Here is a 27,095-nt window from a genome sequence, read left to right on the forward strand (position 1 = left end):
ACTATGTAAAGTTGTTGGGCGCTAAGCAGCACTGTCGTAGTAAGCGACAGGGCTGCAACGCCTTAACAGCCTTTAAAATGATGTCATTTTAATTTGCACAATCTATTTATATTGCTACCAAATATAACGTATTGCAGCTTTGCTTAATTGGATATGGTGAAATGAAACAGCTAGAAAATAAAACAAAAAATATATATATTTTAATGTATGAATACACATTGTCTTTTACATGATTGTTTAAAATTGGCGCCCTCTTAGTAACGAACGGTGGTCGTTTACCAACACTGTCGCAGCATGCAGCAAGGCTGCAACAACATTCTAACAGTCTTCAAATTGATTTAACAGTCGATTTTCGAAATATTCTTATTATGCGGGACCCGAAAGGCTTTTCTCCATGAACTTCCTGCGCGCGAAGCACATCCACCATTTGTTTGGCTTACCATCTGTGGTATCGAAGACCTTCTCAAGCAGCCGATAGCCGGTCTCCTGGCGCAACTGCAGCAAATACTCACGCATGAGATCGGCATTGTCCGGCTTGGTATAGACCGAGTTTAACGGGAAACCCGCATCGCCAGGTAAAGCAAAGCTCGAAATGGCCAAGGCATAAAGATCCTGTTGGCCCTGATCCTTGCTCGTGCAGCGCACCAACTTTTTCAGGCACTCGGTTATGTAGAGAGTTATGTAGATAAGTACGCGATCCACCTCTGACTGCAATTATAAAAATATGAATAAATATTATTTAATTTTCTATGTAGACGCAGCCCTACCTTGACCTCGTATGTGCGGAAGAAAACGTTTGCTTTGAAATAATAAAGTGACTCATCGATAATGTCGTTATCAGCATTCACGCTGGGCGCTGGCCCCCGTACTTTGGTGCGAAGAGGCAAGATTGCCATGTTTCCCACCTGCCTATGGAACTCTTCGATTTCCGAGTGGTAAGCCTATTACATTATTAATAACGTTTATTATTTAAGTAAACGAAACATAGACATAAAATAAAATAACATCCATAATTACTCATCGATTATTATAATATTTTGTCATGCGATAAGTTTCACTACTACAACTTACTGGCATTTTGAAATGATTGCGATCAACTGAATTCCAACACTTAAAAACAACTAAATTCAGTTTTCTGTTTATCAATAGCAGTTCTTTTTATGCGGGAAATACTTCAGCCCTGATTATATCGAAGAATGGTTATCGAAGTTTTAAAGTTTAACGTAGATGTGCTAAAAATGTTAAATTGCATTACGTTGTGTTATAAACATTCTGTTAAATGTAGTTAACATTGTGTGGAGTAAATAATAAACATTGCATATGTGTGATTTTCATGTTATGCACGCACGGTCACACAGTTCGCACGTTTTGTACTAAAAACAAATGAAGCAAAAGTCAAAATCAAAATCCAAATCGTTGCCCATTGAAGTGGAAAGCAATGAGGAGATGGCAGTGGACACGAGCGAGCTAACTGACGGCAAATCTGAAGAGATTGTGGAACCAGTTACCCCTGCACCCAACACAGAAGACGATGAGGACGACGACGACGAAATGGATTTGGCCAATTTCAATGCCGGCGCTAAACCAACCGCCAAAACGAAGAAACGCAAGAAGGGAATCATTTATGTGTCAAATATACCAAAGCATATGAATGTGACACGTCTCCGTGAAATACTTGGTGAATTCGGCAAGATCGGGCGTGTATATTTGCAGCCGGAAAAGAAACCAGGTGAGTGACAACTCGTGCACACTTTCCCAATATAATATATGTAAGTATTGTTTTTTGTTTAGGTGGCGATAAGGCGAAAAAGAACAAGCGTAAGAAATACAACATTCATTTCACTGAAGGTTGGGTGGAGTTTGAGTCAAAACGTGTGGCCAAGCAGATTGTTCCGCTACTAAACAACAAGCAAATCTCGTCTCGGAAAAAGTCGCAGTTCTTCGACTCGCTGTGGAGCATGAAATATTTGCCTCGTTTTAAGTGGGTGCACCTGACCGAACGGATGAACTACGAGCAGGCCGTCCATAAGCAACGTCTGCAGACGGAGGTTTCGCAGGCTCGCAAGGAGACGACCTTCTTCCAGAACAATCTGGACAAAAGCGAGCATATCAAGAAGTTAGCAAAGAAAGCAAAAAAGTCGGCTAAGGTCCCTGAGGGGAAGGTGTAGTAACAGAACTTTTAAGAAAACATTTTTTTTTATTATAAATAAATATAAGTTGGCGCTAAGTGCGCTTGTAATTTACATGTAAAAGTGCTCTTAACGCGTTTGATTAACTCACTTTTGCGTTTGTCCCTCATTTGGCGCATGCGTTTTGTTACCTTAACGTTAAATAAGCCGTAATTGTTTAAAAAGTTTCCTGCCATTAAAGCCAAATATGTCTTACAAATTATTATATAAAAATACTTTTATATTAAAAAGACATTTTTATTAGGCCGTTAAAAAAAAAACACATCTATTTAGTTCTAATTGGAAATACATTTTTTGGCGCAAAAATTGAAAATGCAAAAATTCCAATTGCTCTTTATGCGTTTGGTCTACTGATATTTGCGTTTAAGTTACTCATTTTGCACATACTTTCTGTTAGTTTTACGTTACAAGAGCCATGTTTGTTTACTAAGTTCTCTATTAAATAAATAATATAGCCAAATAGTACATAAAAATATTTTATTCAAATATACCTCTATATTTACCAAAAATAGTCTGTTTTATCGATTTGTTCGGTGTACATATAATTGTTATCATTTACTCTCTCTCACTTTTAAACTGTTAACCAACTGTTGCGTTCTCAGTTGCTCTGTTAACTTAACATTCGTCTTTTTGGATTCAGTCGTACACAACTCATTGAGCGGACAGGCAACGACGGCGTCTGCGTGCGTTAACAATTATTATTTTTTTACCATTTGTTTTTGTTGTGCATTGAAGCCTTGTTTTGATTTAAACGAGACAAAAAAGTTTTGAATTAAGTGTCCGTAAATGTGATTTACGTGCGTTGTAATTGATCAATTCAAGTCGATGTTATTGTTGTTATTGCGGTTTTAAAACGCCAAAAGTAAAGTAAACTCGTTTACCAACACAGACGGTGTGTTTGTATTTGTTTGCATTTGCCTTTGCTCTTGCTTTTGCTTGTGTGATGTTGCGCGCGGCATTCAGATGCAAATTTCATGCACCACACACAACAAAATTAATGGGGAAAATTGAATTAAAGAACTAAATTATATTCAATGCATTCCTTTTTGCCGCGCTACATAATAACAACCACAACAAAAACAACAGCAGCAACCACCACAAGAGCCAAACGACGACGCCAACGCTGGCAAACACAACAACCACTACAGTTAATAAACTGTAGCAACAGTTGAGGCGGCAAAAGATATATAAAATAACAACGTAAAAGGTAAGCAACATACACGTACATGTGCATGCAAGTTCACTTCCAAAGCACACTTACACATATATATTTACATGCGTCAGCTTCCAAGCTGCGCTTATAGTGGCCGACCAATAAGATTTGCGCCCACTACAATAATCATAACGGTATCGAAAGCTGCGTCGCTGCCTGCCTGCAGACCGCGTCGGCTATCCAAATGCCCAACGCCCTTGACAGCTGCGCGACTGCGACGTCAGCAGAAACTCAATAGTGAAATGCAGCATGAGAAAATAAAAGAAAAGGCAAAGGCATCCCAATCAAATGGAATTTAGCCGGTTTCCACAAAAGCAGACAAACTGCCAGACGACGACGGCGACGTCAGCGGCGGCGGCGGCATACAATTCTCAAGTGAGAGCGTCTCGCTGCAGGAGTTATTGCAGACGCCGGCAGAGACGACGAGTCGCAAGTTTTTTTTTTTTTGGTTTTGTTATTATTTGGGTTGGGCTTCTGCTTACGATGGCACTTTCGCAGCTCAAGAAAGTTCCAGTTAGCGGTTGTCCTCTCTAACAGTTCAAATTCGATACGAACAGAATCCACATGCATTCCACAGGCCATAAAAACAAGAAACACACACACTAATGGAAGTATCTCCCATTAAATTATGTAAATTTAAAAAAAATTGGCGGCTTGAGCAAAAAAAAGATTTCAATTTGAATAAAAAGCAAAAGATAAAAACAACAATAATGACACATATATACATACATAGATATATGTACATCTACATAAAAGATACATATTTTATTATTTGCTTGAGAACTTGTTCTTTTGTTCGACATTTTGTGGCTTTTTTCACCTTTATTTTTTATATATTTTTCTCTTTATATCTTTCGAAATTCCGAGCAGTGTAAAAAGTGTCTCAAACGTGCTTTTTTAAAGCTTTCAGATACCGAAAGGGCAATGTTTGTTGATATCACTTTGGCCGGTTGCATATACCCTGTGTTTGTTACACATTTACAGTTATTCAGTTGCTTTCATAAGTACTGCGCGTGTTATACCTGTACGTATACCAGCATATACCCTATAATATTGTAAGAAACTTATGACAGCTACAACTTGATTTATTAATGGTCTTGCTTTTCGTTGTTTGGCCTCACTCTGTGACCACGCCTCGTTTGACTACTCTTGCTGGGCGGGTATTATGAGTTGCCAATGTAATATGCTAAGAAGTAAAGCTAGGACTGAGTTAGATTAGTTCGAGCTCAATAGTCAAAAGTTAAAGAATTGTTAATTATTTCTTGAGCTACAGAACTCCTCTATTGGCGACTTGAGATTTCTTCTCTCCCAATTCTGTGTTCTTCCGAACAAAGATATATATATATATATATACCAAATATATTAGCTCATTTGCGTAAGACCGACTCTTATATAGGTGATGTATCGTATAGATAATATATATATAATATACTATAGATATACATTATATACAGATGGTAAAGAATGCATAGCACAGTATATGATATATAGATCGAAATCTAGGCAACAATATCTTCAGATATATCCAAAGACTATAACCAACTCAGTAAGAGCTTTTACATCACACTAATGTATCTTTAGGTATATACATTTCCGAATAGAGTATTTCTAAATTGGGTTTTCGAACTGTTTTCGTCGCTTCCCTTTCCGCAGATGTTTGTGAATCATAGCCAAATGTATTTAATTAGCATTTTTGAGCTGCTATTATATGATTTTCGATTGCGTAAAGGTACACGATGCGGCCAGGTAGCATAAGCATTAAGACTGTGTGCCACACAGTGGCTGTCATAATTATGCCGCCAGCGACACTTGCGACCAAAAATATTTATGAGCGCAACAAAATTTAGTGTAGCGCCACAATTAAATTGTCAACAGCAACAGATGCAGTTGCAGATGCAGATGCATGTGCAGCAGCAGCAGCAGCAACATCATCAGCATGAGCAACATTATCATCATTGTCATTGTCATCCGTTTGCCATTAGGCAGCTCGTATAAACATCAACGATGCAAGACATAGACCAAAAAATATTGGCAAAAACAAAAAAACACATGTCTCTGACAGCCAGCCAAATGCAATGGGCCAAAATGGGAACCCAGCGCCAAACACACACAGACATATATATATATATATATATATATATATACAGTGACACCAATTGTGTCGCCCTTGCCAATTTTGTATCTTTCCTAACAAGCGACAAGCTCTGAAATTACCGTAATGCTAATAGACTCATTTTACAACACTGGCAGCCTAACGGTTCTTCATAGGCTTACCAACTGTGAGCAGTAATACCTTATAGATAACTAGAAACTTTCCTAATAATTTAACTAGAATTAAATATAATAGCAAGTTGTGTGGAGCACTGCTCGACTAGCAGATACCCTGGACTCAGCATAGATTATTTGTTAATATATTTACATACAGAAAATGAACATGATTTGGAAGTATCTATACGATACCACATTTATTTTTATTTAGCTAAAGATCGATCATGTTCTCTATCGTTTTCTTGGAAATAAGTCCATATAAGACTTAAAGGCTTTAGCTTTCATATTTCTTATACATAGACGTAAGACAGAACATATAGGACTGTTGATCCTGATGGATAATATACATATGCTTTTAGCTATACTTTATATACAGACCATATATAGCAACTCCTGCTTGTAACAAAAACAGGGTATACGAAATGTAGACTTTAAAGCACAATTGGACATCCATTCTACCTTTCTAAACTCTACTGCTGGAAACGTACTATTATAGATCCCAGTTATGAGAGAACTATAAATAAACATATAATTTGTGAAACGGGAACTTCAACCAACTGCATAAACAAGATTTGAATTTATGAAAATCGCATAGAAAGGGCGTCAGTTACAATGAAACGATTCAGTTTAATTTTCAAATGAAGCGCTTAACTCTGGGTCTCGTTCATCTTTTCAGTATATGTATATATGTATGTATGTATATGTAGTTTTTCTTATATCCCTTTTGCTGGCATTCACAATTGGATGCCACGAAGTGCTCATGTTGCATGCAGCGCGTTTAACGCGAACTGTGACTTGTGCCTCAGAATTGGCTCAGCAGACGTCAACGCCAGCAGTTTTTATTGTTAACTGATTCAGCGAATGCGCACACGAATACGAATTCAAATCTGAATCCTCAGCGAAGATGCAAGAGATTGTGCCACATCAAATTACACTCAGGTCGTACCACTGTGCCGTGCCGACTGAGCGATACTCTGCACGCATTCGCGGGCAGCGGTTGTGCCGTCTCGCAACTCAACTCTAACTCTACGGCTTCATATGCTCTAATATATAAGTTCGATTTAGGGTATATCCAGTTTTACGCGCAAATTGAACTGAGCCAGCTGCTACGGTATGGGCACATATGCCCCTTTCACTGTTGCCAAACAGGGCATAAGAACCGTCTTCTTGCGAAATTTGAAACTTCTTTAGAATCGCAACGTTCTCTTTTATATGCCCTATCCACTTTACCTACAGGGTATAAACACAATGAGATGTCTGTAAAGAACTTTTGCATGGCTGCATACATACATACACACATATTTGCAAATGCAAATATGAGCTGAGCTGAGCTGAGCTTTATAAGTGTCGCTACTTAAAGTGCAGTTAGAAAGCGAAGCTTTTTGGTAAACGCAGCTGCCAATTGGCAGGTCGCGCAGCGTTGCCAACTAAATTCAAATGAAATTCCTGTAACGTTCTCGTTTCACATGTGTGAGCCTATGTGTGTGTGTGTGTGTGTGTGTGTGTGTGGCTGCAACTGTGTCTGCCTATATGAGTTTTATTTCTCTTTTCTTTTTTATTTTTTATGTGTTTTTCCATTTCACACTTCTTTTTATGCGATGCACGTTTTGTGTGTTTGTGTTGTTGTTGTTGCAGCTGTGCGCATTTCTGCCTGCCGGCTGCATAGTTTTTCCATTGAGGGGAAAACTTTTCGACAACAGCAGCAGCAACAGCACATTGCCAATATATTGTGTTGAAGGCGGCCATAACGGTTTCAATGCGTTCATTGGCACCAACTACAAAAACAACAACAACAAACAGCAAAGCACCAGCACCGAAGGCCTTGGACATTTGCATCCGAGCAAACGCTCAAACCGAACGCACTTTGTCAACCGCCCGTCACACTGATCTTTAATGGTGCATCGCGACGTGTGAGTGCGTGATGCATGACACACAAACACCTACACACACATACACACACACACACATTCATATGTATGTGAGTTGAGTTTTCTTGTTCAAGTTGATGAATAAATTTAGTGGTCCAAAAAGTATGACTATGAGCTTGTTAACTGCTTTAGTTGTTTATGTATAATTAAATATATGCATATACATTTATATATATATTGTTTAATAAACAAATTACATTTTAAATTTTATGCACTTCCAACTATCTGACTCAATATACACAAACTACATAGTAAACATTTTGATCGATTAAGTCGCTCATCAAACGAACCAGTTCCTGCTCTTTTAAAATATGGCAACACCTTTCCAAGCTGCTCCCATTCCAAATGACCTAAATTGAAAAAAGAAGATATAAATATGGCTGTTTGCCACGCCCTAAACGCACATTCATAAAATTTAGGCATTCATATTTAATATAATTATGCACATACATACATATATACAGCTAACAGCCAAATAGGGCGCATCCGTTTTCCGGTTGCTGTTGTCATCGTCATTTGCAAAATAACAGCAAAGCAGCAACAAAGACAAAATAACAACGGCCCTTATTCATGTATGGAAAGGCCAAGTTGTTATGGAACGGATGAGTTCAAGAACCTCACGCATCACCCGTGTGGGGGTTGTTCGAATTCGGTATGTGTTGCTGGAATGGCAGGCGTAGCCTTCGTTTGTCTTGTCTTTTAATTAAAAACGCAGTCGCAGACGCAGTCGATGCCAATTGAATCAATAGACTTCACTTAACATTTACAATTGAATTGTCTTTTTCTGCGCACCTACGCCTGCAGAACAAAAACAAAAAAAAAATGCGAAATAATGCTGCCAACTTGCGCGAATTCAACCAGACACGCAAGACAAGTGCGCACAATGCGGCGTGAGTGTGCGCGCGCGTATTGTTCTAGTTGCTCTTTTTGTTTGTTTATTCTTCTGTGCGCTGACTGCCAGTGAGCGAGCGCGCACGCACGCTCACACGCACGAAACACACACACACTCTCTCACATACACACACACATTTACGCACGCCTGCAAGCGTTTTGTAGCTGCCTTTATGATTACATGTTTATATGCGTGCATGAATGTAAATATGTATGTATGTATATGTATGCAAAAACACATTTGTTCAGTTATTTGCATATTTATGCGCGCTTTGTTTGCTGCCATTAATGAAGTCATCCAGTTAAATCAAGTTTTGTCGTTTTGTATATGACGATTGTTCAAAATCCAAGTGCTTTTGTTGTTACATGCAATTGTTATTGTCTTTGTTGTTGCCGTTCCGTTGATGACATCAGCAAACAGCTCTTAACATTTGCATTTCACATTTTGCTCTGTGCAATTTCCAGTGTATGAGTAAATCTATTAAGATAGAGAGAGAGAGCGAGAGGGAGAGAGAGATGGCCAGCGAGAAAGAGAGTTCAGACGTGGAAGTGAAGTGGAATATGCGTAAATGATGCCATATTGTTATTGCTGTCAAATGATAAACAGTTACTTCAATTGAACTCAATTTGAGCATCGAACTGAGTCAAGCAGCGTCCAGGCGGCAATTTCGAGAATCTTTAAGAATTTGTGAGTGTTTGTTGTGTTAATTAGATTTTCGTCATTTTGAGAGGGTCTCGAGTGGCAGGGCTCTGATTATTGTTGCTCAGCATGGTTTGGGTAATGCGGCGAGTTATAGGCATAATTAACAAGCCACTTAACAAACAAATACACACACACACAGACACAGGGAGCCATTTAAACAGCTTCATTTTTGACAGTTTCAAGTGGCGCCCCCACAGTTAACCGTTAGGTGGCAAAGTGTGGTTGGGGCTAATACGTTAATATCCACAAGTATGCGTGTATGTAAATGTGTATGTGCTCATGTCACTTAAACCCTTTTACAGCGACAATAATAAATTCAGCAGCTCGTTAAATTTAACACGCTGCACTCATACATACATACGTACGTGCTTAAGTATATGTGTGTATACATTCCTGTATGCAGTTCGGCTTGTATGTATGTTTGTATGCATGCGTGCATTCGTGTGACTTTTTCTCTTTTTTGTTTTACTTATTGCACGCACGTACGAATGGGATATTTGCCATGTATGAATGGGTGCATGTATGTATGTAAATTTAACTCCCTCTGTGCGCAGGCGTCGGCGCCACTGCTGCCAGAGTGACCTTCACAAACCATAAACAAAATAAACAAAGTAAAAACGCACGCGAATAAAATCGCGCGCGATTTTATTTAGATTTGTCGTCGACCCCAGCGGCCTCAAATAAAAGCAAAATAAAAAAAAACATATTTGTTTTTATTTTAAATTTTTGGCTACGCTCTGCATGCCGTTTTTTTTATTCAAATTGCGCAGTCCGTGTAGGTAAATGTTTATTTTTATTAACATACATACATACATATGTGTGTACATAATTATAAAGGCATTGTACATGTCGTGTACCTTTCGTAATTGTGTCCGCCATGTGTCACATTTTATTTATGTGGCTAATGTGTATGAAAACTAGTTTGCATGTCTAGCCCAAAATGCCATCCACAATTTGGCTGCCAGTCCAAGGTAAGTCCCAGATTGGCTTAAAAGCTCGCCCTCTTTCCCGTACTCCGCTTCACTCATACGATCCACTTCAGCGTGCGAGTGCGGAGGGAACAGGCAGGCGTGAAATAGCAGATACACACATATGGTCAAGCAGAGAAGCTGCAGCAATACTTCCAGGCAACTTCCAACAGAAGACAATACAATCATCAGTCTCTGGAAGTGTAGGCGGTCAAGTAAATTCGAAAGCAGCATATACAGTGGTAGGGGACAAGCAGTCAAGCTTTAATTGGAATTGAAATTTTACGAAAATGAGCTGAGAATTAGTGTGAGGTCCACTTTGAAAAGAAAAATGAAAAACCCACGCTCTTCCAAAGCACTAAAAATGTTTGACATACTTTTTGCAACCCATTCGCATTTTTTGACAGCTCGAAAAAAATAGAGAAAAACATAAGAGAAATATCTCTTCTTTGGAATTGTACGCCAATGCGATCCACATACATACTTTCCAGCCCACGGTAAAGTCATGGCAAATATTTTGTCTTAACAGGCAAATTCAATTAGCGAACGCTTTAAGCCCGCCCACAGCCCGCCGTTGCCCTTGTCCAGATTCCAAGCTAAATGAGTATGAACGACATAAAAGTAAAAGACTAAAGCCAAATGATTTGACAGCCAAATACAGCGTTTGCCAATTGAAAATAAGAGTATTGACAGTTGGTGCGCTAATGCATTGACTCGTCCCATTTGTATGTATGTATGCGCATGTGTCTGTGTATGTGAGTGACTGAGTATATATGCCGATTGCCTGCTCATTCCAGACACCCCCTTCCCTCTTTTCATTTGCTCTCTCTGTCGCCCGCACTATAATATTATTGAAACGGTGTTTTTACTTTCAAGTTGGATACACAGCTGTGTTTGCGCTCTATAAATAAAGGCAACTAAAAATGGCAATGTATGCGTTTTCATTTTTCCTGTAATGTTTACGACCTGCCAGCCAGCGCAGGAGTGACTGAGACGGACAGAGGTGCGATAGAGCGAGAGACAGGGAGAGGGAGAGGAAACTGCGGCTGCAGCGAAAGCAAACAATTTATCAGCTCCGCGGGATGTGCTGGAAATGGGTGGCCAACGGTTTATTGGAACTCCAATAAGTAGTCTGGGGGATGTATAGATACAAGTCTCTGTGTGTGTGTAGAGGTTAGATATGCATAAGCTCTGGCAATGGCAAAAAATGAAACGTTAATTGCGTTGACGCTTTCTGTTGACTGTTTGTCCCATTGTTTGTGTGGCTTCACAAATTCCTATCTCTCCCATCTACCATACGTTGATGAAGTGCGGTTTTGGTGGTTTTGTTTTTGTTTTCGCTTTTTCTCTTTTTATCAAACAGTTGCCAGCAAATTTCGAGAGTTCATTATGCAGCCTGTTTAGATTGTGACTAATTAGCCGGTTAAAATTTAGCTTGTTAAATAAAATTTTTATTACGCATTTTACTATGATGCATTCTCAATCAAATGGAGAACATTATTGTGAACATTGCAATTATATATGCATTTATAAATTGTATTTATAAGAATTTCTTTTGAAAATTCGTAACTTGCGGAAGTCGTTATTTATATATCTTTTAAAATTGTTTTGCGTTTTATCTTATCTGAAATAAACTAAATTCGGATGCCCCATTAAAAATAAAAAATAAGAAAAAAAAACTGTCTGTAACCAACTGTGCTATACTCTACAAAACTTTAAAACTGAAAAATGCCTAATTAATGCATAAATTGTATATAACTAATATACCTCACTTCACACTCTGCGAAGAGCGCATTATAAATGAGAGCTTTAATATACAAAGGCAGAGCCAAATACAGTTAGCTGTGGAATCTATCTGCGCATGTCTTGTTGTTGCTTTTCCTTTTCGTCTTTCAGCTTCTTCTTGGTGTTGTAACTGCAGCAGTTCTGTGACTCATATGGCAGCTCATTGTTGCTGCTGTTGTTGTTGTTGCTGTTTTCGTTGATTATTTATTACATATGTATCTTGGCACTCTTGATGTCAGCCCCGCGCCGCCCACCGCGTCGCGTCCTGCCCGTCTGTCTGATGACGCTGACTATGCCGAAGATGACGTGTGAGGCGTTCGGAAGAAAAGAAAACAAAAAAAAACAAACGAAAACAAAAAAAAGACGCAAACTAAAAGCGTTGCCAACAACTGCAAAGTGAGCTATAAAAACAAAAAATGCATTTCATAATGTTTATTGTAATGGGCAAATGGATATGGGAATGGCAGTGGAAACGATCCACTGGCCAGTCTGTTGTCAAACCAGGCGGCAGTCTAGACGCCACTGGAAAGTGTGTGTGTGCGGTGTGTGCAGCATGTGCTCGCTGCAGCACGCGAAGTAAATTGTGGATCGCAAAATGTGTGGATGAATATATATCGTATTTAAATTACAATTAATACAGCAGTTTAGATGATTTGCAATCCACATGCATTACACATATCATGAGTTGATCTACATGCGTTCCACAAATGTGTAATTATACAATCAAATTGTGCAGAGCTTAACGAAATTACTGTCCACACATGCATGTGACTGTATGTATGTGTATGTGTGTTTACATAGATGTACGCTGACCGATACAGAGCCGGTGTGTCGCGCGTATACACTCACACTTAAACAGATACGCACTTGTAACTGTAATTATAACACGCGCAATCGCAGCAACAACAACTGATAGTGATTATGTGGCGGGAGTAAAATCGGTGACAACAACAATGACAGCACATTGTAACAAATGAAAATGATGCGTGTCCAATGAAAGCTTTATCAGCGCGCAGCGTGGTGCTCTCATTTCTTAGTTATCCATACGTTTGGCCCACATACCACGCACACACTCAGAGACTCTCAAAGGCACACATACTGTTGATGATGATAATGATGATGACGATGATGTAGCTTAATCACTTTGCTTTTGCTTTAGCTGCTGCTGTTGCAGTTGTTGTTGTAGCTGTTGCGTTGACTAAGCTTCCTGCCTACATTCCCTCCTTCTCTCTCTCTTTCACTCTCTCTCTCTCTGTCTCACTTTCTCAAGTAGCCTCTCGGCCACTATTGGTGCTTATGACCCAATTTGGCGCTTGAAACGTTTCGTAAACGGCCCACCGCAGTCATTTCCGCGCCCAAAAATAAAAGTAAAAACTTAAATGAGTGTGTGTCGCTCGCTTACATTCCATGTCTCCCCCACACACGCATGCTCTCTAGAGTATTTGATGCGTGCCTGTGTGTGTCTGTGTGCGTGCGTGTTATCAAACGCCACATTCTTTATTTATTTGCCCAACACCGTTGATTGATTAGCTTTCCAATTGATTTCCTATGGGCTCTAACGATCTGGCAACACCGACGCCGCAGCAGCATCTAAACGCGCAGCTGGCAAAGAGAGCGCGCGCACGGACGCACGCACGCACGTGTCTCTGTTGACGCGCGCGCGCCTGCCATATATGTACGCATAAGTGTGAATGCATGTGTGCGTGTGTGTGTCGTATGTGTGCATGTATGAGAGAGTGAGCGAGCGTCCTGCAAATAATAAGAATGAAGGAAACGAAACAAAAGCAATTTAGAGCAGCTGCGCACGCGTGTAGGTGTAATTCTATCTGTGTGTACATGCGTGTGCCTGTGTGTGTGTGTGTGTGTCTGGGTGTACATTATTTGTGTTTGACTTGAACTAGTCGCCGACAGGCATCTCAGTTGACAATTTCACGCCTTGCCAAATACACGTATCGCGTCATCTTGTTGTCGCTCCTTTTCGCATTCAAATTCGTTCTGATCGCTGATGTTTTTCGCACTTCTCTTTTGATCGCTTGCAGATGTCATTGACGAAAAAGGATCCGTCGCTGCGTGTTGCTGCTTCTGATCCCCATTTGGTTAGCTTGGGCGGCGGTCGCCTCAGCACCGCTGTCACCATACACTACATACATATAGGTAAGTATATACACACATAGACATAAACACACATACACATACACATACACATACATAAAACATACACACATACCAAGGTCATTTGTAAGCCGATAAGCAAAACTCAAATTCAAGAAAACAATTCAAAAGGCAAATGAAACGCGCGCGAAAGCCACGCACGAAATAAAAATAAACAACAACAACAACAACAACAACACATATTTTTCGGAACTCTTATTGTGCGCTGCGATAAGATCCGCACAGTGTGGCCAAAGAGTCTCTAAGCTTTTAGGATCTTGGCAAGTGTATGTCCAAAATACCATCATAAAGATAGCGCTCTTAAAGATTATGCGTCTAAGCCTCATATCATATCGTTAGAAGCTTTCAAATATTTCCACCTGAAAACTAGCTCTAAGTTACAAGACAAATTTATTTTGCTTTAAAATGCAGTTACATTTTGTAGAAAAAATTATATTTCATTTATTATTTAATTGCTCAAAAAAATCTTGCCAAATTTTCGTCTTGCTGAAATTAAATTTTAGCTATTTAATTAATAAAAATGTGAAAATTTTTTTATTAAAATTAATAAGTTCATTAAACAACAATTTTCAACAAACTTGACGGAATTACCGTTAATTATAATTCGAAGAATTGCAATCAATAAATTATTGCTGCCAAACAAATAAAACGCAGTCCAGTGTGCGTAATCTTTGACACGGCGCAACGGTATAGCGGTAACATGCCTTGGCGAGGACGTCCCCTTCTTGCTGTTGTTGTTGTTGCTCTCAGCGCGAGCTGAGATAAGAGCGCCCGCAGTTGTCAGCTCAGCCCGGTTCGGCTCAGCCTGTTGCTGCTCTACTCTGCTCTACTCAATCGCAAGCCGAACGCACGTGCGAGCGAACGAGAGCGACTGTCGCAACGGTAAAACGGGCGACAATAACGGTTAGAGTTTACAGCTGTAACTGTAACTGCTCAGTGCTTACAATAAAAACGAGAACAAAAACAAAAACAAAAACAAAAGCAAACAAACAAAAAAAAAACACATTTTTTGATTGACAGGCGACACAACAATCGGATCGGCGCCAAGCTGTAGCATCTCGCTTAACGGTAGCGGAGTCCGTCCACTGCACTGCACCATATATAGAAGCGAGGGCAACGAGGTGACTCTGGTGCCAGAGCCGGAGGCGCGGCTGCTCATCGACGGCGCTCCTTTGGATGACGTAGAGGAGGCGAAGTTGACACAGGGTGCCATGATAACCATTGGCAACTCCAACTATTTGCGTTTCAACAATCCGGACGAGGCGCAAATGATGCGCTCAGCAATGGGCTCCAACGAGCGCATCTCCATGCCGCACATCGATTTTACGCAATCGTCGCGACCCAGCGATAGCCAAACACTGGAAATGGAGAGCTTCTACGAGAGCATCATCAATCCCATCAAGCATAGCGGCAATGGCAACAACAGCAATAGCCACAACATGGATCTGCATGGCGTGCAGTGCCCCAAGGTGTTTAGCTCCGATCTGGTCACTGTGAATATGCCCGCCCGCGATGTGCTCGGCCAGAAATATGCGAGCTTCGCCCGCAATCTGGCCGAGAATCATCGCAGCGAGAAGCAGCTAAACAATCAATATGCCAAAGCCCTAACCGGCAGCGGGGCCAACGGAATTGGCCATAATGCCGGCTACTGCAACGTACCCAGCAATGCGGCTGTCTTCAAGCAGCAGCAGCAGCAGCAACAGTTGGGGCATCAGCAGCAGCAGCAGCTGGGCCAGCCAGAGCTCTTGGGCAAGGTGAACAATGATCGATATGATCGTTATCCAAAACCGGGCACCTACACCGCCGGCGGCCTGCAAATATTCGCCATGAACGGCCTCAATACGGAGCTGAACAGCGGCGCCGAGCTCGAGGATATGCTCAAGATTTGCACCGAGTATGCGGACCGGCAGCAGCAACAGTTGCAGCACAGCGCCAACAACAGCGGCAGCAGCCATGCGCTGCACAATGCCAGCGCCGGCAGCATTACCTCCTCGCCAATTGTCCAGAATCGTATCAAGACAAACGGCTCGCTGCCCCGGGACAAGAAGCCAGCGTTTCAGCAGCATGCGGGCAGCAGCTCCAATTTGGCCCTGATCAGCAGCACCTCCGGCTATGAGAATGTCCGTATACTGGGTCCGAATCGAGTCGAGATCAATGGCCAGCTGCATGTGCCTGCCACAGCCGGAACTGGAGGAGCCGCTGCCACTTCGTCAGAGAATCTGTTGGCCAGCGGCACGACCAAGTATGTGCCACAAAGTCCGCGCACCAAAATACGCACCAATTGCATGTCGCCCAAGAAGGATGCATCCTTTAGTAGCGCCTTTGCGCTGGCTAGCTCCACGCCGACGCAGACGCCGATGCCGGCGGCGCCAGCAACGATGGCGTTGGTCAAGCCGCCGTTGGCGCCCAAGCCGCCGGCGCCCAATCAGCAACGCGACTACGAGCAGCTGTTCAAATCGTTCGAGCGTAAGCAGCAGATCGAGCAGCAGCAGCAGCAGCAGCAAATGCACCAGCAGCAGCAGCAACATCCGGCCAAGCGCTCCAACAAGAACATCAACAATCTTACGCTCAATCTAAACGAATCCGCCAGCCAATCGCCCAAGCCCAGTCGCAAGCCTGCGCCCGCGCCGCGCAGCATCAATGCGGAGCAGAGGAAGCGGCGCGAGCTGGATCAGCGGCACACGCAGCTCAAGCAGGAGCTGGGCGAACTGCCAGACGCCGCCAACAATCACGAGGTAGAACCTATCCATAGGGCATATACTCCATCTCTCTATATATATATATCTAACGTTCCAATTTCTCCTGCAGCTGGCGCCAGATGAACTGCAGGCCACGTCCACAGCGAAACCCGTGTCGACTCCTCGCCAGCAGCTGCTGGCCCTGCAGAATCGCATCCATCGCCTGGAGGCGCAGCGCAATGCTACTCGCGTGATGGAGGAGAATCAGCAGGCCAAGCTGAAGCAGTCCATTGAGATGAAGCAGGATCAGCTGAATAAGTAAGAGTATATAGATGTAGATATATGGATAAGGCTATAGGGATATACCCTGTAAATGCCAGGAAAACAGCTGAATAGACAGATTAAATTAGGAGATACCCTGTGAATGCCAAGACAGCAGCTGAATAGATAGATTAGATTAGGAGATACCCTGTAAATGACAAGACAACAGCTGAATAGATAGATTAGATTAGGAGATACCCTGTAAATGCCAGGAAAACAGCTGAATAGATAGATTAGATTAGGAGATACCCTGTAAATGCCAAGACAACAGCTGAATAGATAGATTAGATTAGGAGATACCCTGTAAATGCTAAGACAACAGCTGAATAGATAGATTAGATTAGAAGATACCCTGTAAATGCCAGGACAACAGCTGAATAGATAGATTAGATTAGGAGGTACATCAGCTAAGGAAATACCCTGTAAATCCTGAATGTATAATGTGTAGATGCCTAAATCAAAATACATTAGTTAAGGAAATACCCTGTATATCAAAAAAGCTTAGCTGAATTTGTAGAATATGTGGAACAACTAAGAAGATACCCTGTAAATCCAATCACATCAGCTGAATGCATGGGTTCAATGTATGCAGCAGTTAGTTAGATACCCTGTAAACTCAAATACCTTAGATGAAGTCATTTGTTGAATCCACTTCAGGAGATACTCTGTAAACTTAATTATAGCATTTTAAAATATAAGTTCAGTGAGTAGGTTAGTTAAGCAAATACCCTGTAAAACCAAATACCTTAACTGAATGGTAAAATCAGTTAAGGAAATACCCTGTAAGTAGAAAGAGCTCAACAGAATACATTAGTTAAATATGTAAACCTATGTAGCTAGGTAGATACTGCGTAATCTGACACAAATATTCCATTAGGAAATATTCCATTTGCATACAAGATTTGGCTAACATAAAAGCTTATAGTTTCCAGCCGATTATCTGGACCTATGCAAATTGACAGCTTTATAAGGTTGATTCATTCATTAAAAACAGCAAAGGAAAAAGGAAATGTTAATGTTAGTTAGGCATGATTCGGTATTATCGACGTGAAGATACCCTTTTATCAGCTTTGTTTTTACAATTCTTCCGATGAGTAACGAATTCTTGGGAAAATGAAACCGGATCAAAACTGAAGGCGTTATCTATAGCAACAGAACGCGAGGGCAGCCTTGAAGATTGAAGACATAGCACTGACGAGTGAGATTTATACCAGAAATTGTCGCAGCCTCTTAGTTGAAGACTCCCTTTTGTAGCAGATATAGGGTATTAATAGCATTTAATGGCGTTTAGACAGAGTTTTTACTCGTATGCCCGACTCTATAGAACTCTACAGAACAGTTCACTTAGAGTTAAACTTCAGTTGAGTTTTCCAATTGTTGACTAGAAAAGCACGAGGGAAGTTCGAATTTCTAATCGTAATTTTTTGATTTTTCAGACTGCGCGCCATGCTGAAACAGAAGCCGAACAATGCCTGCCTGAAGGAGGAGCTGGAGCATGTGTGCGAGTCGCTGGACAGCGATCGTAAGGCATTTGAGGATCTGGAGTTTCAATATTTCGAGGAGGAGTCGGAGCATCATGCTTGCCACGAGGACCTCAAGCGACAGGAGCAGCGTCTCATCTTGGAAACGGAGCTGGCGTCGTTGCACATACAGCTGGGACGCGACGAGCAGCCAGAAGAGGAGGAGTCGCACGCAGTGTCCAACACAAGCGGACGCAGCACGCCCACTGCCAATGGCAGCAGCAATCTGATCAATGGCGTCATGTCCCAGTCACTGTTCGGCTCCGCTGAGCTATTGTGCCCCAAGCGGCACAATCAGGAGGATCTAATGTCGAAGAGCGTCAACGAGAACATGTTCCACAACAACAAAATCGAACTGCCACACGGTGGGCAGGTGACGAGCACACCGAAGCGGGCGCCGTTGCAGATTTACGACGCCGGCAGCTGTGAGCAGATTAGCTTCAATTTATCGCTGCGCAGCGATCGATTCGAAGTGAATCCGCTGGAGCGGCGCGTGCCCTCGCAGGATGACATCGACCGCAGCTGCAAAGTGGCCAACGATGCGCCGATTTCGACCAGCCAAGGAGCCAGCACCAAAATCTTCGACAGCATCAAAGAAATCGAACGCAATCGAAAGCTGCTGCTGGCCCAGCAAGGTGAGCGGCGCTCCAAGCAAGCTGAGCTTCAATTTCTGACATCTACATACATCAATCTGTATATATATATATATATAGGTCACCAGGTCATTGAGCACGAGCGCCAAAAGATGTACGATCTGAAGAAGAAGAGCCACGACGAGGCACGCACACAGTATTTGCTCTCCATGCAGCAGACAACAGAGTCGACGATTGAGCCACCACGACCGCCACCCAAGCACGCTCCACTGAACGCCAAGTGAGTGAATGTTCCTTTACCACCACAAACTTTGCCCCACCGCCCCACCACAGTGCCCGTCTGTCTGTCCGTCTATCTGTCCGTCTATCTGTCCGTCCGCCCTTCCGTTCGCTTGCTCTAATTGAATCAACGCGGCTTAAACGCAACTGAAGTCGGCTCCGTAGCAGTTCAGTTCGCGTTGCCTAACCTCCGGCATGGCGCACTCTTCGTTCCACATGCTTGACCCTATCTTAATTAATTGTGCAGCTGACACAAGCTGCGATGCATCCACCCTTACACTGTGCTACAAAGTACTTGAATATGTTCATATTATTGTTTATAAAATATAAAATATAAAATATAATATATAAAATATAAAATATAAAATATAAAATATAAAATATAAAATATAAAATACAAAATATAAAATATAAAATATAAAATATAAATATAAAATATAAAATATAAAATATAAATATACAATATAAAATATAAAATATAAAATATAAAATATAAAATATAAAATATAAAATATAAAATATAAAATATAAAATATAAAATATAAAATATAAAATATAAAATATAAAATATAAAATATAAAATATAAAATATAAAATATAAAATATAAAATATAAAATATAAAATATAAAATATAAAATAAAAAAAATAATATATAAAAGTATAAAAATATGAAAATATAAAAATATGAAAATAAGCAAATAAAAAATACAAAAATAAAAAAAAAATTAAAAATTAAAGAAAATAAAATTAAAAAAATAACAAATATTAAACATGATTAATTATTATTAAATCTTAATGAATTAAGTTCTGTATTTTGTGTGTTGTGCAGTGTAAATGCCTTTTGGGTGGCGTGCACACTCAACCCGCTGTCTCTATAATTAATCAAATTATTTGCTAATAGCAAAACAATGCGACGGCGTCGACGTCGCTGTCGCTGTCTACGCTGACGATGACAACGACGACGTCGACTGCTGCTGATTGTGTTTAAGATGGAAAATAAAACCGGTTTTAAGTTTTCAAATTACGTGTCGATTTTCAAATTGTTAGAGAAACAAACAGAGAGAGTCAGAGTCAGAGAGAGAGAGAGAGATGACAAATGCTTTGCGTGTTGATTAGTGTGGCTTTTGGCTTACTCACGGACGGAGACACACGACACCCATTATCGAATTCGATGCCGATTGTCGCTCTCAAAGTTATTCGAAGATCGTTTGGTTGCCTGGTCGCCTGGTCGTTCAGTCGGTCAGTTGGTTAGCTAGTTGGTTAGTTAGTTAGTTAGACGGCAACGACGACGACGGAGGCAACACCTGAAATTCAAGCGTGCTGCAGTCGCTGCTGCTGCTGCTGCTGATAAGCTTATCAACTGCTTGTTTGCGCCACTCTCACTTGCTGCTCGCTCTCTCGCTCTTTCTCTCTCTCTGTGTGTGTCTATCTCTCTCACCCTATCTGTTGCTCATAGAAGTCAAGTGTGTTCGCGCGACAGTGGCAGCGCGTTCATTTATTTGCCAGACGTCGCATTTGTGCATTGTGTGACCGCCGGTCTCATCCATACCACATAGACGTCCCGCACTCGATTTCGATTCCGATTCCTATTCCGATTTGACGTCTGCTTTCGATACGCAGCGCCTGTTGCTTAGTCAGTCGAACGCAGCGCAGCGCAGCGCGTCGCAGTCGCAGTCGCTGCATTAGTCATCGAAATGGATAAGCTAAATGCGCTGATTCCATGCTGGTACGGCAGCTAGAAGCCCCGCGCCAGTGAAGCCAACCAACTTGCCTAACGTCTCGACGTCTCTCTTCTTCTTATCCTTGCAGCGGCGGCAAAGATGCCAAACTGTTTGACAAGCTCGAAATGCAGAAGCTCAACGATGAAACAGCTCCACAACAACAACAACAACATAAGGCACAGCATGATAAAGAGAAAAATGCGTCAGGTGATGGCAGCGCCAGTTCGAAAACCGCAGCAACAACAACGACGTCGACGTCGACGTCGACGCCAACAGCAAATCAACAGGTGAGTTAGCCAAGAAAGTTAACCTAGGCCAAAGCAAAGCAAAACAAAACTCTTCAATTTACGTGGCTCCCCCCTTGCCCTCGCTTCTACCTGCTACCTGTCGAGGTCACACGCACACCTGTGTAATTTGTAACTGCAAATGCTCGACATTCGCTTTGGCAAGACTTACGAAGCCCACAATCAATCGTCGATACGATTTTGATGATTTGCCTCTGAGCAGACTCTGCTCAATCTCTGACCATATAATGACTACCTTGCTAGGGGAAGTGGCGTGGGCGAGCGCAGGGGCAGGGGGCGGGCATATTCATTGCCCAAATATCACGTCGTAACTTAAGTAATCTGACGTTTGTTGTGTGTTGTGCCTGGTCGAGTGTGTAAACACGAATCTGCCATAAACAATTCCCTTGGCTCATGTGAGTTGTACGCGAAGACTTGAATTGTGCTGCACTTGAAACGGTGCTGCATACCCTGCAATTGCATAAAATACTAATATGTTTGCATATATATGATATGACCTATCAGATCATATATAACATTGACTCCGCCTTAACTCAAAGGCGCACTTTTAGCCTCTCAATACAAATGCCATTTATAATCGCAATTTGGCAACGATAAGAATCCTAAAATTGCCGCGTGTCAACAGTAAAAACTGTTAGGAATTCACGCAAAGTTAAATAAAAAGCAAATAAGGCCCCAAATATATATATTTAGTATCGTATAAATATATTTGCTCAAAAGAAAAGGTAAACAACGTGCAGAGATAAAGGTTATTTGCCTGGAAATCTCAACGCACTTCATGTAATCTCAAAGGTGGAAACTACATTTTCAGATCCCTCAAAGACATAATCCAAGTGCTATCTTTAGCCTATTGCGTCGGTCCAAGTTTCTGTATTCGAATTGGGCTATTTCACATTTTATTTAGCCTTAAGTAATTGCATGATTATAGATTAGGCCCAAACTTGTGCGCACATCAGCTGGAGCATGTTCTATCCCCCCTCTCTCTCTCTCTCACGCATTCGTTTCATTCTTTCACTTACTCTCTGTCTATCTCTCTCTCTCTCTCTGCCGTTCCTTTCCTTCTCTTACTCATTCTATCTCTCTCTCTCTGTCGTTACTTTCTTAAAAGATTTTTCTCACTTTTTTATCCATTATGCTCTCTCTCTCTCTTTCTTTCTCTCTCTCCCTCTCTCTCTCCCTCTCTCCCTCCCTCTTTCTCCCACTTTTTCTCGCTTTACTTCCCTTTCTATTCATTTCTTTCTCTCTCTCTTACTCTCTATCTGTATTTGCTTTTTTCACTTCCTGTCTATCTCTGTTCTCTCTCTCTCTCTTTCTTTCTTTCTCTATATATATATATATATATATATATATTTCTCAATCTTAAAATTCCCTGTCTTTCATTCCTCTCACTCTCCCTTTGCTCTATTCATCTCTTTTACTACTTTTCTCCCCTTATTTTATCATCTCTCTTTAAGAGTCGCTTTGACTTCTTATGTTTCAGTTTTGCTTTCTCCATATCTCTTCGTATCCTTTCTCTCTTTCGTTACACGAACTCTTTCTCCTCTCAGGACTCTACTTTCTGTATGTCTTTCTGTTTAGCCCTTTGCAACACTGTTAATTGTTTTCTTCTTTTACTTCTCTCACTCCTTCCCTCTTCCACTATCGTCCCTCTCCTTCTCTTTCTCACTTATTCACTCTCTATCTCTCACCAATGTTTCTTTTACTATGTTCTATGTTCTCCAATCGCCACTTTGTCCAGTTACTACTTCTTCTATATCCATTCTATCTGTCTTTCTCCTTTCATTCTCTCTCCACTCTCTCTCTCTCCTTGCTTATCACTCTCCCATCTCTCCTCTCTTCTTTTGCTCCTTCCTTCTCGCCTCTCTTCTCTCTTCTCTTCATTCTACTCTCCTAATCACCTACTCTCTTACTCTCCTACTCTGCTCTTTACGCGATACTCTTTCTCTCTCTCTCTCTCTCCTTTTGAATCGCAAGAAGCTCTCTGGCAATCGATCATCAGCTCGTTAGTCACGAGTTTTATTCAGCTATTCAGCGCCTCGTCAATTTGTTTGCTATTTTAGATATTTTTTCATTTCTTTTTAGCAATGTTTATTTTAAATTCGAAACGCCCCCGCAGTCCGCAGAGCCGTTCCGTTCCATTCCATTCCATTCCGATCCGTTTCGTAGCGCGCTGTTCCTTTCTATATGGACTACACTTTATTAATAAGTTTATAATAATCTTTTTCTTTTATACTCGCCGCCGACGATTTTCGTTTGCGGTCGTCAGTTTCTGTCCGTTGCTCGTTATGCGCACTTCTTAGTAGTTGTTGCTGTTGTTGTTGTTGTTGTTGTTTACCTTGATCGCAAATGTTGTTTACAAGTTTCGGGTCTAGTAGCAATGATGATTATTGCCAGCATCTTCGCACAGCGCCAATAGCCCCATAAATTGTGCTGGCCCATTACGATTGCCATTATAATTGGCCGATCGACAACTCTCGCATCCCGGTCCAGCGCCTCGACTGGACAATGTTCGTGTGCGCCTCGTTTCATTCTTGGCCATAGATTCACGTTTGTTTTCAGCTTTTTTTTTTGTTTTCTTGTGGTTTCGGTATTCCGCATTCGCATACGGTCGGCTACGCACGGTTGAGACGCGTCCAAGAAATTCCCAGAAATACGAAAAACCAATTAACGGACATAGACACCAGATCAAAGGATCGCCATCATCATGTCCGTCTGGATGACCTATGTGCAGCATCGTCGCATGGATGCCAATGCCAGACAGCGCACTGAGCTCTATTATCTAGTGAGTGTGTGTGTGTTGTGCCTTATCAATCTGACTTGTGCTCATGCAATTGCATTTTCCATTAAGTGAGAGAGCTACTCTATTAGCAGCTCTTCTATTAGATAATTGTATTACGAGATTCACTTATCTTCGACTGCACTAAAAAGTATGAAAATTATGTCGTCTTTGCTGTCTCCATTTCATTTCTTGTGTTAAACTTATAATATTAGTTCAATAATTCGCACAGTTCATTAATCCGAACATTGTCAAGAGCCCAAAGACCCAAATTAATTAATGAAAGACTTTATATAATTGAGTTGAAGATAAATAAAATAAATAATAATAAATGAAATATAATAAAATAAAATACAATAAAAAAAAAGAAAATTAAATAAAGTAATTAATAAACATTATAAAATAAATTAAAAAAAAATATTTAAAAATAAAATAATAAAAAAAAAAAATAAAATGAGTAAAACATTAAAAATTCAATAAATAAGAAATAAATTAAATTAAATTTGTTTTATAAAAAGTAAATAAAAAAAATAAAAAAATTTAATAAATAAAATAATATAAAATTCAATTTAATTTAAAATTAAGTAAATCAACAAAATATGAAAATTTTTTATAATAAATACAATAAATAAAATAAAATATAATAAAATTAGATAAATAAAAAAATAAAAATATAAAAAAATAATAAATAAATAAATAAATTAGGATACATAAATCAATACTTAAAATGTAAAACTAAATAAATAAATAAAATAATAAACAAATTAAAATAAATAAATAAAATAAAATAATAATATAAATAAATATACTTGAATAATTTATTATATTTTTGCTCTCACTGCTCACATTCCATGAGCACTTAGTTATGTGTGCGTATATATTATATAAACAAAATGTAGAATCCAGTCTTAACTGTTTTAACCTGTGCGCTAATTAGCAATTAGTTGATCCATTTTATGTAGATTTTAACTGAATAAAATGTAAATAAATAATTAAATGTTTACGTTTTCCCGTCCACCAAGTGCTAAAGTGTATATGCAGGTGTATGTTGGTATGTGTGTGTGTATATGACTATAGATAAGCATCTGTATATAATTGTAATAGAAATTGTCCTTTTGTCCTTGATTAAGGGTTACCTCTGTCTCTCTCTCTCTGTCTCTCTCTCCCTGCAGCAAATTAGCTTAAATCAAAAGCCTCAATCCAGCTCAAGATTACGTATGCTCGTGATGCTTAACCCCTAGACCCATTTGAGGGTTAAGCGGATTGGTCCATTGGCCATTGGCCGTTGGCCAGCGGAATGCGCAGCTTTGTCTTTGACATAGAAAGCAAACGAGAGAGAGAAAGAGCGAGAGTGAGTCAGAGAGGGGGAGAGAAAGAGATGCTTTGCTTTGCTTTGGCTATGCGTGGCCGCTGCTTGGCTGGCTATTTATAGAGCTTAGCCCACTTACAGCGCTCGTCGCACTATGAATTAATTGCGCTCGTTTTTGTCCACAGCAACGTCACTCGCAACCGGAACTGGAGCATCATGGATTGGTGGCTGCTGGCGCTGCTCACGGCACGGTGGCGCGCAGTCCGCGGCCGCTGTCGGAGGCGAACAACTGTGAGGCGGCCATCGAAGCGCCCAAGTTTGCCGCCAACGGCGATGCCGGCATGCCGGATAACAAGCGCGCCAGCAGCAATAGCAACTCACAGGACACGGCCTCGGCGGGCAGTGGGAGCAGCAGTGGCGCCGGCACCGGCAGCAGCAGCGCCAGCGCCAATGGCGGCGAACGTAAGCGGATGCTGCCCAAGCATCAGCGTCCACTGACACGTTACCTGCCCATCTTCTCGCCAGACCTGAACCTGCGCCATCACATCGAGACAGCCGGCCATCAGATCGATCTCTGTCCGCATGTGTTTGTCGATGCGCACAGCTGTCGCGGGTAATTATCAAAGCCAAACATATATAGACATATATATATATTTTAATGATATCTATAAATTGTATGCTCCATTCAGTTACCTGCACAAATTGGGCGCAACATTTCATGCCTGGTCGCGTCGTTGGTTTGTGCTCGATAGGCAGCGCAGCGCCCTCATCTACTACTCGGATAAGTCGGAGCGGAAGCCACGCGGTGGCGCCTACTTTGCCGTGAGTCGATAGAGCAGCAGATCAGTTAAGAGCATCAAAATAATTCTTACTCTATTATACAGACCATTGACGAGGTGTATTTGGATCACTTGAATGCCTCGAAGAGCGGTCGACCGCATTGTACGTTCATTGTGAAGACGAAGAAGCGTAGCTATAACCTGCAGGCGGCTTCCGATGCAGCGGCACGCATCTGGATCGATGCCATTATAACGGGCGCACAGGGAAACTTGGACTATTGATAAAAGCGCAAGGGAAACCCTGTGCGGCTTACCAAACACACTGAAATGGTTTTAGCTCAACTAAATTGTAAACTTGTAGATATGTAAGACAATTAAATATAGTCGTTAGGATAGCCTACATATATACTGTATGTAAAAAGAAAAACAACGGAAACAGAAACATAAAATACCAAGAAACTAGAAGCAACCAATTTTGGCAACTAACGAAATCCGAGATTTCAGTACTGGACCAAAGTGAAGAATGTATTTTTTATGCTTTTAATTTGTCATAATTTTAGTAAACTAAGCACTATATTTATATACAAAACATATATCATTCACACAGAAATACTATATACATATATATATCTATATATATATATATGTATGTGTATGTGTATGTGTGTGACAGACAGCCCAACGCATATAACGCAA

General features: G+C 40.9%; 3 protein-coding genes across 5 annotated transcripts; 2 read left to right on the forward strand and 1 right to left on the reverse strand.

Annotated features, from left to right (window-relative positions):
- Positions 1-225: 225 nt before the first annotated feature.
- LOC111598310 (actin-related protein 2/3 complex subunit 3) lies at positions 226-1,180 on the reverse strand. Its single transcript, XM_023313504.2, has 3 exons — positions 1,072-1,180; positions 768-941; positions 226-708 (listed from the first exon to the last, which is right to left on the reverse strand). The coding sequence occupies exons 1-3, from the start codon at positions 1,075-1,077 to the stop codon at positions 367-369; spliced, it is 522 nt and encodes a 173-aa protein (XP_023169272.1). The 5' UTR covers positions 1,078-1,180; the 3' UTR covers positions 226-366.
- Positions 1,181-1,329: 149 nt separating this feature from the next.
- On the forward strand, positions 1,330-2,374 carry LOC111598306 (pre-rRNA-processing protein esf2-like). Its single transcript, XM_023313494.2, has 2 exons — positions 1,330-1,729; positions 1,792-2,374. The coding sequence occupies exons 1-2, from the start codon at positions 1,384-1,386 to the stop codon at positions 2,166-2,168; spliced, it is 723 nt and encodes a 240-aa protein (XP_023169262.2). The 5' UTR covers positions 1,330-1,383; the 3' UTR covers positions 2,169-2,374.
- A 468-nt stretch (positions 2,375-2,842) lies between these two features.
- LOC111598245 (pleckstrin homology-like domain family B member 1) lies at positions 2,843-27,022 on the forward strand. Of its 3 annotated transcripts, XM_030224224.1 has the most exons (10): positions 2,843-3,396; positions 13,985-14,099; positions 15,138-16,852; positions 16,926-17,113; positions 18,553-19,271; positions 19,350-19,509; positions 21,319-21,517; positions 25,806-26,233; positions 26,310-26,442; positions 26,505-27,022. In XM_030224224.1, the coding sequence occupies exons 2-10, from the start codon at positions 13,985-13,987 to the stop codon at positions 26,679-26,681; spliced, it is 3,834 nt and encodes a 1,277-aa protein (XP_030080084.1). In that variant the 5' UTR covers positions 2,843-3,396; the 3' UTR covers positions 26,682-27,022. The 3 variants fall into 3 exon arrangements, with proteins under 3 accessions (XP_030080084.1, XP_030080085.1, XP_030080086.1); XM_030224225.1 differs by lacking the exons at positions 2,843-3,396; positions 13,985-14,099; positions 15,138-16,852; ... (1 more) ...; positions 18,553-19,271; positions 19,350-19,509 and adding an exon at positions 20,737-21,235; XM_030224226.1 differs by lacking the exons at positions 2,843-3,396; positions 13,985-14,099; positions 15,138-16,852; ... (2 more) ...; positions 19,350-19,509; positions 21,319-21,517 and adding an exon at positions 23,774-24,317.
- Positions 27,023-27,095: the final 73 nt, after the last annotated feature.

Source organism: Drosophila hydei, unplaced genomic scaffold (assembly GCF_003285905.1).
Source record: "Drosophila hydei strain 15085-1641.00,03,60 unplaced genomic scaffold, DhydRS2 tig00000415-arrow-arrow-pilon, whole genome shotgun sequence".
Classification (NCBI taxonomy): domain Eukaryota; kingdom Metazoa; phylum Arthropoda; class Insecta; order Diptera; family Drosophilidae; genus Drosophila; species Drosophila hydei.